Source organism: Camelus bactrianus, chromosome 3 (assembly GCF_048773025.1).
Source record: "Camelus bactrianus isolate YW-2024 breed Bactrian camel chromosome 3, ASM4877302v1, whole genome shotgun sequence".
Taxonomy (NCBI): Eukaryota; Metazoa; Chordata; class Mammalia; order Artiodactyla; family Camelidae; genus Camelus; species Camelus bactrianus.
This window is the reverse complement of record NC_133541.1, coordinates 2,531,922-2,544,462: the sequence shown is the minus strand read 5'-3', so window position 1 is coordinate 2,544,462 and position 12,541 is coordinate 2,531,922. Positions and strand designations below refer to the sequence as shown.

General features: G+C 59.0%; 1 protein-coding gene across 2 annotated transcripts in view; it reads left to right on the top strand.

Annotated features, from left to right (window-relative positions):
- Window positions 1-4,046: 4,046 nt before the first annotated feature.
- SLC6A3 (solute carrier family 6 member 3) overlaps window positions 4,047-12,541 on the top strand; it is a 35,678-nt gene continuing 27,183 nt past the window's right edge. For both annotated transcript variants that reach the window (XM_074355764.1, XM_074355753.1), the window contains exons 1-3: window positions 4,047-4,154; window positions 5,974-6,302; window positions 7,632-7,763. In XM_074355764.1, the coding sequence (XP_074211865.1) occupies window positions 6,017-6,302; window positions 7,632-7,763 (418 nt within the window). In that variant the 5' untranslated portion in view covers window positions 4,047-4,154; window positions 5,974-6,016. The remainder of the gene's footprint in view (window positions 4,155-5,973; window positions 6,303-7,631; window positions 7,764-12,541) is intronic.

Sequence of the window (12,541 nt, the reverse complement as noted above, 5' to 3'; positions counted from 1 at the left end):
ACAGTCCTATCAGAATAGGGCCCCACCCTGATGACCTCATTCACCCTTAATGACCTCCTGCAGACCTTACCTCCAGACAGTCACGTTAGGGGTGAGGGCATGCTGGACACAATTCATCCGCAGAAAGCATGGTATTGGCACCAAAATGCCAGCCAATGGCACCGACGATCATAAATGAATAGATCAACGAAGCAGAGGCCTCAGAAACAAACCCTCAGCATATGGTCATGATTTTTCAACAAAGGTGCCAAGGCCGCTCCAAGGAGAAAGGGTGTCTCTTCAACAAATGATGCTGGAACAACTGGACATTCACATGTGAAGAGAAGGACTTTGATCTCTGCCTTACACCAGGTTAATTTAAAATGAATCATATACGTAACTGTACAGCCTAAATTTTTAAAACTCTCAAAGGAAAACTCAGGAGAAAATGTTTGTGACGTCGGGTTAAGTAAAAGTGTCTCAATTTAAGCAGGATTCATAAAGGAGAACAAATCAGTAAGTTGGACTTCATCAAAATGAGCAACTCTGTTCTTCAAAAGACTCAAGAGAATGAAAAGACTATAAGATTGGGGGAAAATGTTTGCAAAGCAGCCATCAGACGTGGAAAGAACGTACATCTAAAACAGGCAAAGAACACTCAAAACTCAGTAATAATACAACAAACAACTTGAATGTGCAAAAGATTTGAACATACACTAGTCGAGAAGTTACCCTGATGGCACCACGCACGTGAACAGCAGCCAAGACACGCTGGTCACTGGGAAAATGGGGCACTACCACACGCCTATTAGAAAGACTCAAACTAAAAAGACTGGCCATGCTAAGTGCTGAGGAGGACATGGAGCAATGGAAGCTCACAGCCTGTTTGTGGAGATGTCAAAAGTGCAACCACTTGGCAGAACAATTTGACAGCTTTTAATAGCAAGTAAACATACATCCACCAAATGACCCAGCCGTTGCCCAAGTAAGTCTCCACTCAGGAGAAACGAACACACACCTTGCAAAGACTCATGTGCAAATATTCACGGCAGTTTTACTTGTAAGAGCCCAACACCCATCGGCAGGTGGATGGATAAATAGACTGCGCTCTATCTATGTGATGGAGTACTACTCAGCACTGAAAAGGAACGCACTGACTTGTGCAACAACATACATTCATCTCAAATAGGCTGAGTGGAAGAGAAAAGATCCCCAAACAGTTCCATTTACATAAAGTTCTAGGAAGAATGAGCGAACTGACAGCGGGCAGTTGAGCGGTTGTGGGTTGGGGTGGGCAAAGGCAGACTACGCAGGGGCAAGAGGACAGTGCAAGAGGTGCCCTCAGCGTGTTCTGGGGCCACACAGACGACTTACCAAATAGTGCACCTGACACATGTGCAGTGTGTTGCACACCAGTCACAACCCAACAAAGCTGTTTGTGAAGCAAGGACACGAATGGCAAGATAACGACAGAAGATAAGATGTTTTGCTGGGATGTTGGGATTACAAGACATTTCCTATGTCCTCCAGTCTTGTTCTTTTCCAGCATTGTTTTGGCTCCACTAGGTCCATACACATTTTAGAACCAACTTCAAAAAAGCCAGCTAGAACTTTGGTTGGAATTGAGGGGACTCTCCCGGGACTCTCCCGCCACCTGCCCCGCCGGCCCTCCCCCAGCTCTGCAGCTGCAGCCAGTCCCCCCAGACGGTGAGCAACTGCCCTGAGGGTGAGCAGGATGATGCCCTGAGTTCTGCCTTCACCCATCCAGGGCTCCCAGCCCACGGCAGCCATGCTGAGGACAAGTCTGGGGCAAAGTTCCAAGAGCTCGAAGGCTGTGGTTTAACCAGCTCTTAACCACAGGGTTCTGATGGAGCAGGCGGCTCGCAATCTCTCTCCTGCAGCCAGGCTGCCAGCACACCTCCCTGGTCACGAACACCCCCAGGGCTCCTCTGAGTCGCGGTTAGAGGTGGGGGTCAGCAGGGCTGGAGGGCCCAGGCTGCACTTGTCTCACCTGTGCCCAGGCCAACATCCTCCACTGGGTCCACGCTGCACCTGGACGGGGAGGCTGCCCTGCCGTGCTCCCCCGACCCCCGCTCTCTCTTTCCTGCACGTTGGGCAGGGGCCTCGGCTGCTCCCAGGACTCAGCTCCTCCCCAGGTGTCTCCGTCCAGTGTGTGTGCTTTCAGCACGTATGGCAGAGCTCGCCCCTCCCGCCCTGTGTTCCTGCCCCTCAAATGCAGGGCTGCTCTTTTTCCTTGAAACCCACACTGAGGAGCAGTGTGGGGAGAGGCAGCCTGCTGTGACAGCCCCTGGGGCAGCGCAGATGCAAGGTGGCTCGCCACCATCTTCTGAAACCCCTGTCACTTCTCTGAGTATGCGTCCCCAAAATGTCTATTGAAATCCTAACCCTCGTGCAGCGGTGCTGGAAGGTGGGCCCTGGGAGGTCACGAGGACTGGGTCCCCAGGAACGGGGCCGATACTCTCGTAACAGGCGCCCCAGAGCACTTGAACGTCCCTTCTGCCACATGAGGACTTGACCTCCAGCCTCCAGCACTGCCACATAGATTTCCGTTATCCTAAGCTTCCCAGTCCGTGGTATGTGTTACGGCGGCCAGAGGGACCGAGGCACTGGGTCGTGGGCTCCCCCGCGGGGTCCTCACTCAGCCCGCAGCCTGGAAGAGCAGTCCCTGCCAGCTCCCCCCGGTGCCAGCCCCCCCGCCCCAGTCAGGAGGCTGTGGGAGAGGCAGCGAGGTGTGGCCTCAGGATAAGGCCCAGGTGGTGGGAGGCCGGGGCACGAGAAGCCAAGGTGCTCTGTGGACCCCTGGCAGAGGGACACTGCATCTGTGACACTGCTGAGCAGGGTGGAGAGTGGGGACACATGTGGGCCCCGCCTCGCAGCAAATGCACAGCGAGAAAATCAAAGCATACGTGGGGGTCGGGGTGGGGAGGTGACTGCCCCAGGCTTGGTCGCCAGGCCCCCCTCGACGTGCAGAGCCAGGACAGCCACCTACCTACCTTGATGCTGGTCTGCACCTGAGGGTCCTGGGCCGGCTTGGTGGCCGGAGGACGCCACTCCGCTGTGTGGTGAGGGCCCAGTCCTGCCAGGGGCGTCTCTGCAAAGACTCCAGTCAGTCTCCTCCCAGAGCCGGTGCTGACGCCGGGCTCACCAGGCCCGTCCACAGAAATCGTTCTCCAGAGCGAGTGTGACTCCTGCCCCTTGGTTCCAATCCATTAGCACTCGATGTGGCAATGCACGGGGACCCTCTGCTCCTTGCCCCGAGCTTAACGGAGACCAGGCCCTGCTCACGTGGCCACAGAAGGACCCACGTCTCCGCAGCCCAGATCCAAGCGACAATCTGGTACCTCGACGCCCAGAGACCTGGGTGCACAGTGGGAGAAGAGATGGCCAGACTGGGCGGGGTCTGAGCCCGTCCATCCGGGCAGGGGCAGGGGTCGTGTCATCAGCTAGAAACAGGACAGGACACCAGGCACCGGACTGGCATCCTGGCCGCTTGGCTCCCCCTCCAACTCCAAGTAAGAGAGCAAGATCGCAGGTCGGGAGACGTCCCCAGGGCGCCAGCCGTCGGGAGGGGCGGCCACAGTGGAGAAAATGTCTGGGGACAGCATGGTGGGGGGTGGGAGCACGGGGGAGGGATCGGCAAGACCGGCTCCGCTCGGCGGGATCCCGCGCGCCCGCTGCCCAGCTCCCTCCCGCAGCCTGCGGCTCCTCCCGGGCCTCACTGGGCGGAGCGGTGGGTGGGCCGAGGCAGCCCCCAAAGGCAGCCCTGGGGGGATGCAGGCGAGGTGGGGCGGAGACGGAGAACCTCCCGTCTGGGTCCTTCGGGGCCTGGGACCCAGAGGTGTTCCCGCTGCCACGCGCCCCGGGCTCCGGGAGGCACAAGGCCTCGGGCAGAGCGCGCTGCTGGCAGCGGACTGGCGCCGCCGCCTCGACCCTGCGGTCCAGGTCCCGGGGGCGGGGTGCAGGGGCGGGGCCGAGCTCGTCCCCCGCCCACCCAGGGCGGCCCGTAGGCGGAGCCAGGGCGGGTGGGCGCCCCCGTTGGCGGGCGGGGCGGCCCGGCGACAAGATAAGAGCCCGGAGCTGTGAGGGACCAGAGAAGGAGCTTTGGTGGACGATCGGCGGTGGGATCCCAGGCAGAGCCAAGGCCGGGCACGCAGGTGAGGCCGGGCCGCTCCCTCCGCAGGCGTCCCCCGCACATCCTTCGAGGGCGCCGCTCCCCACTCGGATCCCGAAGGCTGCGGCCGAGGAGCGCCTGGCAGGGGCGGGCGCCGTCGGGAGTGCCACATCCCGCAGGCGGCGGCGTCTCCAAAAGTGGCCAACAGTTGAGGTGCACAGCGCCCCGCATCAGTGCCATTGGCGATCTTAAGGCGATCTGTGGCCGCGAGGCGTGTACACAAGAGGGGGTGCGGGGCTGGTGTGCGCCCCTCGTGGGCCCTCGGCCCGGCCCTGCCCCAGGCGGGGAGCGGTTCGGGCAGGGGGCGGCTGTCCCAGGCTTCCGGGCCATGGACTCGGGGGCGGCAGCTGTGGCTGATTCCGCCCTTGAGCCAGACGCAGCGCAGGGCGAGGCGGCCCCGGGCGAGCGGCCCCAGACCCAGCGCGGGTGGTTTTCCCAGGCAGCTGCTGCCTCTTGCAGGGTTTGGTCTTTGATTTTGAGATGAGGTGGGGCACGGGGTTGCTGGCTGTCCAGGCTGCCTGCAGGGAAGGACCGGAGCTCCGTTTCTGTTCTGGGTGCAGATCCAAGCTTCCTCAGAACCACGTTCTGCTTTCTGTGCCCGAGCCTGGCCTCTGAGGTGGCGGCTTCAGGAGTGTGTGGGTTCACCCCAAATGCCCAGCCTGGGGTTTCCCGGGAGGAGGTCCTCAATGCCTGCGAGGGCCGCTGTCAGAGCAAAAAGGCTGTGATCTGCCACCAGTTCAAGTCCATCCCTCCCCAAGCAGACCCCACAGCCAGCCAGTCCCACCCTCTCCTCTGGTGAAGCCCCTCCTGGGCCTCTTCACTCACCCTAGAAAAGTGCTGCCGGGTTTGTCACGGAGAAGCCGCGCAGAAGATGTCTTGTGCTCTGAGTTTTGTTCAAACTTGGATGCAGAGGAAAATTACCCCATTACTGCTGCCGTCCTGCTCCCTTCTGCTCCTGTGTGTGTGTGTGTGTGTGTGTGTGTGTACGCACACATGCACGCATGCACGAGTGTGTAGAGTTGAAACAAAATGCCGGAAGAAGTATATTTGCAGCTGCCCTTGGCCTTTAGGGCCCCCCCTGCTCTTGGCTGTGACTGTGTAATTTCTTCTGTTCTCCTGCATTAAAGTCCCCAGAGTTTCATGAACATAACTCAGAGCCAATTTCCCTGGTAAAGATGCTAGTTCAGGAGCTAGTCCTATAAATGCTCAGGTGCAGCCTGGCAGGAAGCTCTCACCAGGTACGTCCAGGTGGGGCCACAGGCAGACAGGGTTGGTGCAGCCGCTCCTTGAAGGAAAGCATTGTCATTGTTACTTTAAATCACTGAGTTCCTGTGGCTGACGTTAGTTTTAAAAATTTGCTCTTCACTTTCATCACCAACTATAAAGAACACATATGTACGGTTGTGGCGTCTCACTGTTGAATACTCTTCGAGGATTGTAACATTGTTGCCTGGCACTGTGGGGGAGGGTGGAGGTAACATCTTGTGTTATGATTAAAACCAAATTCGAAATTACGCAGCCTTGCACTTTGATAGGAACGGGGAGGGCGCCGGGGGAGGAGGGCGCAGAGCAGGTGTCTGTCCCGAGCTTCCGCAGCCCATCTCCCAGCCCTGCCAGGAGGGCTGGCCCAGTCCTAGCAGCCCCATCCCTGGCTGCATCCTCTCAGGGGCCTGGAATGTGTTTGTTCTGCTCCGAAGCAGCAGCTGTGAAAGCCTTACTCTCCATCGGGCCACCGGCGCATCGCCGTCCTGGCTGCTAAACCGATGCATTCCTGTGTGTGTTCATTTTCATGCCGGCTGAAGACCAAGAGCGACGGCGCACCGCACTCCCGAGTCCAGGTCGCCCATGAGTCAAAGCAGATGCTCTGTTGCACTGATGTCTTCTGCCGTGGCCCCCGCTAAGGAGCCCAATGCCACCGGCCCGAAGGCGGTGGAACTGGTCCTGGTCAAGGAGCAAAATGGGGTGCAGCTCACCAACTCCACCCTCGTCAACCCTCCGCAGACCCCCGAGGAGGCCCAGGAACGGGAGACCTGGGGCAAGAAGATCGACTTCCTCCTCTCCGTGATCGGCTTTGCCGTGGACCTGGCCAACGTCTGGCGGTTTCCGTACCTGTGCTACAAAAACGGCGGGGGTGAGTCGTGCTACCCTCCCCGTGCACTCCCCTGGGGCTGGAGCCAGGGGGCAGCTGGAGGAAGGGCTTTGGAGAAGCGTAGCGTCAGCAGGGTGCAGGTTTCCCCGGGTGGATGTGGGACTCAGGGATCTCGTGGCCTGTCTGTTCTTTCCAGTCGAGGACACCGAGGCCAGGAAAGCAGAAGCAGGGGCTGGTGGTCAGAGGCACTTGGCTCTGCTTCTGTTTCCAAAGATGATTTCACTCTGGGAAAGAAAATCCTCAAAGGCCCAAAGAATGGTACCTGGCCAACTGACCAGTGTCTGCAAAGTGCTCCGAGGCCCTTGAACTTGGAGTAGCCAAGATGCACCAGAGGCGTGCCTGTCTCCCTCCCGTGCTCCCCCCAGTCCCTGAACAACCAGTTCTAGAACCAGGATGTCTGGATCCCAGGCAGAAAACTAAGAAGTGGCACAGGGTCGCCCAACATATTCAAGTTGAGAAGCCAGTTGGGTTGGTGCCAGGTTCCTGTGAGTTCCCCGAATGCTGCCGCTGGGCAGCCAGCCCTGCCGCACAATCGGAGGGCCTCTGGAGGCCTCCTTGGGGTGGGGTGCCTTCCAGTGCGCCTGTGAGCCGGTGGGCATTACTGTCCCCAACCTGAGGGGAGAAGACTGAGGCCTGAGCAAATACAGAAGTTGCCCTAAGACATCTCCTGGACTCCCCCTCCCCGGAAGAGAGCTGTGCAAAGCCCCCTTCATCTGAGACAGAGCAAGAGGGCTTAAGGAGGCTGAGCCCGTGGGCCCCTGACGTTGGTGATCTGATGAGGAACTGGCTGCTTCCCTGGAGAGTCTCCAGCCCCCAGGGCAGCTCCTGCCCCCAGAGAGCTTGGGTTCTGAACTCAGGGCTCAAGATGAATGAAAGCCCCCAGGCAGGGTCGGATCCCAGAGGAATCACTACTCGGGAGGGCAGACGTTTGTGCAGGGGAGAGGGAGGGGCCGAGGGCGGGCCCCCGGCAGGTGGGGAAGGGACGGCAGCGTCCTCTGGTCATCTGCTCCCACGCACGAATTGTAACTCGGGGTGGGAGGTGCCCGGGACCGCAGCAGGGGGTGTCGGGGCGCTGATGGCCGCAAGGCCGGGCATTGGGTCAGGAGGCTCACCCATGCCTGCTGCAACTTTCCTTTGTGGGGTGGACACACAGGAGCTTCAGGGAGAGACAGGGACAGGGCCCTGGGGTGAAAATGGCCATGCCCAAGCGCGTGCCGGGCAGGGCAGCCGCAGCCGCAGTGAGGACAGGCCGCCCGCCCACGGCCCCAGCTGACCGCCCGCGGCCCCAGCTGACCGCTGTCGTGCCCCCAGGTGCCTTCCTGGTCCCCTACCTGCTCTTCATGGTCATTGCCGGGATGCCGCTGTTCTACATGGAGCTGGCCCTCGGGCAGTTCAACAGGGAGGGGGCTGCCGGCGTCTGGAAGATCTGCCCCTTACTGAAAGGTAACAGCGGGGACGCCCCCTTGCACCCAGCGGCCACAGAGCAAGGCGTGGCTGGAGCGCTTTCAAAGCGAGTGAGCCCGGGTTGTGAGCTTTGGGCCCGCTTCGCTGGGGCTCCATGCCCGTGCAGACACTGCTTTGGCTCTGGTCCGACCTTAAAGATCCGTAAGGCCCGAGCACTCGGGGGTGCATTCCCTGGCCTCCAGGGAGGCCATGCTGTCATTCAGCAGTGATGTTATTTGGTCAAAGTGCTAAATGGTAGAAAAGATGAAACACTCCCCTGTTGATCTGTCGTCTCTCCTCGGTCAGCTGTCCGTCCGTCCATCTGCACTGGTTTGTTCTGCCACCGTACAAAGTGCCACAAGCCGAGGGGCTTCAACAGCAGGGTCATTGTCTTGAAGTTCTGAGGTGAAGTCAGGGGGTCGGGGGCGATCCCTTCTGAGGGCTGGGAGAGGGTCCAGGACGCTACCCGTGGGCCGTGGCTGGCGGCCTTCTCCCCGTGACTTCACGTCTTCCCTGCATGTGTCTCTGGCCCTTTCCCCAGGGACGTCAGTCACCCTGGGCTCAGGCCCACCCTGACAGCCTCACTTTAACTTGATTTTCTCTGTAAGGACCCTGCTTCCACATAAGTCCACATTCTGAAAAACTGGGGGTTAAAACAGCAACAAACAAATTTTGGAGGACACTGTCCACCCGTCACACTGTCTGTCCACCTGTCATCCACACAGCCACCCATCAGTCTACCCGTCTATCCACCTACCATCTGTCACCCAGCTATCTGTCACCCACCCACCCACCCACCGACCATATTGTACCTGCTTACCCAGTACCTGTCATCTGTCTCTGTAGCTGTCATCTCTCCAACCGTCTGGCTATTCACTGAGCTGTCCAGGCTGCTAACATGATGCCCCAGCGCGTGAGGCAAACAGCTCATGCTGAGTCCAGGTGGTGAGCTGGTGTCTGCTGACCGTCCGTGGTCCCCTGGCCCCAGGTGCTGTCTGTAGATGCAGGCGCTGGGGGTCAGGGGCTGGAGTAACTCACCCTGTCATCATCTGGACAAGGACAGGGCGATTCAATCCCAGACTTCTCTGACCCCCAGTCCAGCCTCCAGGTCACACCTGAGTCTCAGGAGCCGGTGGTCCAGGGAAGATTCAGGCATTTCCTCAAAGAGACCAGGGAGGTGCCTGCTTAGACAGCTGGCTTCGTTAAGAAAACGGCGATGCAAAGCCCAGTCTTTGGGTTTCCTTAGAAGTTCTTGCCAAGTCGGTGCGTTTGGAGAACGGAAGCCCTGGTGGGTCCCCATGGACGCGCCGTGGATGCGTCAGCGGGTTTACCCTGAGAAGGAACTGATGCAGCCGAAGAGTGAGGGCATCTTGCAGCTGCGGGGGCCAGTCCTCGAGGAGAAAATTGCCCTCAAGGCAGCGGAGGCGCTGGGCCTGGCCAGGCATGAGGGCTCCTCCCAGGCACTGCTTTCTGCCTTCTTAATGGCCTGCTGGGGAATCTGAAGACATGAGCAGTTTTTTCCGAGGCTAAATGATTCTGGGCCCCCCAGTAATGGAGCTACAGAGAGCCCTCCGCCCAGCCCAGCCCAGCCCACCCGCCGCTCAGCTGGAGGCAGGCAGCTCTGGGTCCAGGTGCTGGAGCTGGGCGTCCCCTGAGCAGATTTGCACGCAGAAGTCGGAGCTCAAGTAAGTTCCTGGAATGGTTTCTGGTGCTATCGGGAAGCTGAAGACTGCAGCATCCCTTCAGAGCAGGGCGGGCTGAGGGAGCGGGGCTGGGGGCTTTGCCCTCGAGGGCTGAGAACCCACACTGACACTTCAGGACCAGTGAGTTCACCCTGTCCTCTCAGGTCCGCGGGGCAGCGAGCATCTCTCGGGCAGGCACCACAGTGGGCCTGCAATGCGGTCAGTATTTACACAGAATCAAGGCGCCTATTGGAAATGAAGTGGCGCCCCCTTGAGCGGCCATCCTGGGGGCTGCTGAGGAAGGATGCAGGCTGTGTGTCAAACCGTGTCCTCATCTCCGGATTTCTGAGCGCCACCCCCTCGAGTCTGGAGTGTGCTGTGAGGTGTGACGTAACCCTGTGCCCCCGCCTCCCACGAGGGAGTCCAAAGCTCAACCCAAGTAAAGCCACCTTGTTCCCAAGCATCCAGGCGGGCAGAGCTCGGGCCAGGGACTCAGGGAGTAAAAGGGCGCCCACCCCGGGGCTGTGGGCCAGCAGAGGGAAGTAAATTTCTGGCTGTACGTCCTGCCACAGAAGGAATTTTCCGTAACAAAGCTGCCAGCTTATAAAACGTCGGTAAGTGATTTCCAAGGATCTCGGAGGACTAGTTAATCCTGATGAACGTGGCTGCTACGGAAAACCTGCCTCCAGTGGGTATGACGGTCAGCCCTGCCCACGGATCAGTCCCGAGAGTAGATGTGGGGCAGCCAGCTCGCCCAGCAGCGCAGCAGCAGCGCCTGGAGAGCCGGGCAGATGAGGACAGGTTCCACCATGTGCTCCACGTCGCAGCCCTAGATTCAGGCTCCTGCATCCCAGGTTGGTCTCATCCAGGTCTGGAAACTCATCCATGTGGAGGGATGTGCATGGCCAAGGGAGGCTGCAGAAGCAGTGCCGTGTGGCCCCCGTGGGCAGAGTCTCGGCCAGAGCCTCGGCCAGAGCCTGATCACCCTGTCTCGTAAGCAGGAATCAAGAGAAATCACAAATCACTGCAGGTCGACTGTGGAGCCTGAGCTCTGCGTAACCAGCACAGGGCGGTGTCCGGTGGGGGCCGGGGAATCCGCGCAAGGACTTTTGCTTGTGAAGAGCAGACATCTCAACTAGTTCAACACTCGCAAAGCTGCGGCTCCTGGCAGGGGACTCCCTGCCTGCTCAGGGCGAGTTTCACCCACTGGGTAAGAGGACGCCTGCTTGATAGGATGCTGGTGTTGCCCCTTGCATTTGGTGAGGCCAAACCTCGCTGTTCGGGAAACCCTGATACACATGCCTGCCTTTCCTTCTTTCTCTTTTTAAAAACTCAGTAACATTGCAGGTGCTTTCGCCTGTCATTGACTAGGGGACACGTGGTAAATGAAGACATCAGTTACAAAGTCCTTCATGGTCTCTGTGGAGCTAAGAGGTGGTCCAGTCCTCCAGTGGGTGGTCGGTGCGTCTGGGCCCCTGTAAAGTCCCCTCTGTGGGAGCAGAGCCCAGCTCTCCAGGGAGCCCGCTCCCCCGTCCTTCCCTCCCTTGGACCTGGGAGCCCCTCCGTGTGCCTGACTGCACTGAGATCCACCTGAGAAAGCCAGACTGTGAAGTCCATGGTCAGGGTGAGGGCCTTCGGGGGCCAGACGTCATCCACAGTCCCCTGCACAGTCTCTCCAGAGCCCCCCAGGTGGGCACGCAGCTGCAGAGGCCCCAGGTGGCCCTCGGCACCCACTGTCATCACAGGGCCTGGGAGGAGGGCTCTCAGAGCCCTCTCCCCCGCCCCTCGTCTCTGTCTGCATCTGCCTCCCCCCCCCCAGGCCCCGTCATTCTCTGTCCCTCCCCGCCCCCCCCACCTCTCTCTCTGGTGCGCGTGCACACACATGCGTGCACAAGTGTGCACTCTCATACACACATACACAAGTGCACACACACTTACATACACATTCACGTGTGCACATGCATGCACCCCCCCCCCCAAGCAGACACTAAAGACACTCGGACCACCGGGGGAGGAATTCTCTCCTGTTTTCTCGGAGACCCGTGGTGACTCACCAGGAATAGGTCACCTGCTTGGTCAGGGATGCGTTCTCCAGCTGGTGTCCTGGGAGTACTGCTTGTCTGTGACACCCTCTTCCTCCTGAAGCCAGCGCTGGGGACACTGGAGTGACCTGGCTCTCGTGGTGGAGGAGGGGGACTGTGGTGCTCCGCTGAGGTCCGAGAATGCACCTCAGGTTGTCAGGGTCACCGCCGCAGGCGCCACCTTTGTGTGTACAGTGTGGCAGCATCACCGGTCCATTTTATCAAATACAGAATAATTCATTATATTTTGTAGTCAGTGATATTGATGATTTACCAAACTTCCTCTCCTTCTAAAAATAATTTAAAGAGGCCTAAGATAAAATAGAATGCACACAAGTTGATATAAAGATGCTTAAAAAATGGAAATGTAAGAAAACTGACGTTAAGTGTTGTGGTTGAGACTCGCACTGAGCCTCGGCTTCCTGCGCGTCAGACAAAAGAGGAGCAGGTCAAGTTTTCATCAGTATTTTCACTGGAAAAGTTAGAGGGGACTGACCTGCACCTTCTTGGGAAAGAAGTTCCCGTGGAAGACAGTGGAAGAAACGCATCAGATGGTACTTTATTAGAGGATGTGGTGACACGTGAACAGCGGTCACAGGAACATTCTCAGAGCAAACAGGACCATGCATTTCGTGTGGCTGGGCTGCAAGTGACGTGAAGGAGGAACTTGAAGGCCCGTGGCTTCCTGAGGCTCTGTGGTCCTAGAGGACAGAACTCCGGTGACCAGACGAGTGGCCGACACCAGCAGCCGCTGTCCTGGGGAGTCGGCCCGCCCCCAGGTCCCTTGGGGCAGCTGGACCACGGCGCAAGGAGGCTGTGCCTTTGGCGGGGGGGCCTCTGGGGCTGTGCGGTGCTGCTGGTGGGGCAAGTCCTCAGGCTCTGGGAGCCCCGTCAGCCCGTGGTGCCCTTGTCGCTGTTGTGAAGGTCGAGAAGCCTGGCCTGCCCAGGTGGAGGGCTGTGCACGTGGTGCCGGTTCCAAAGGATCAGCCCTCCCTTCGGACACCGGTCTTGGGTC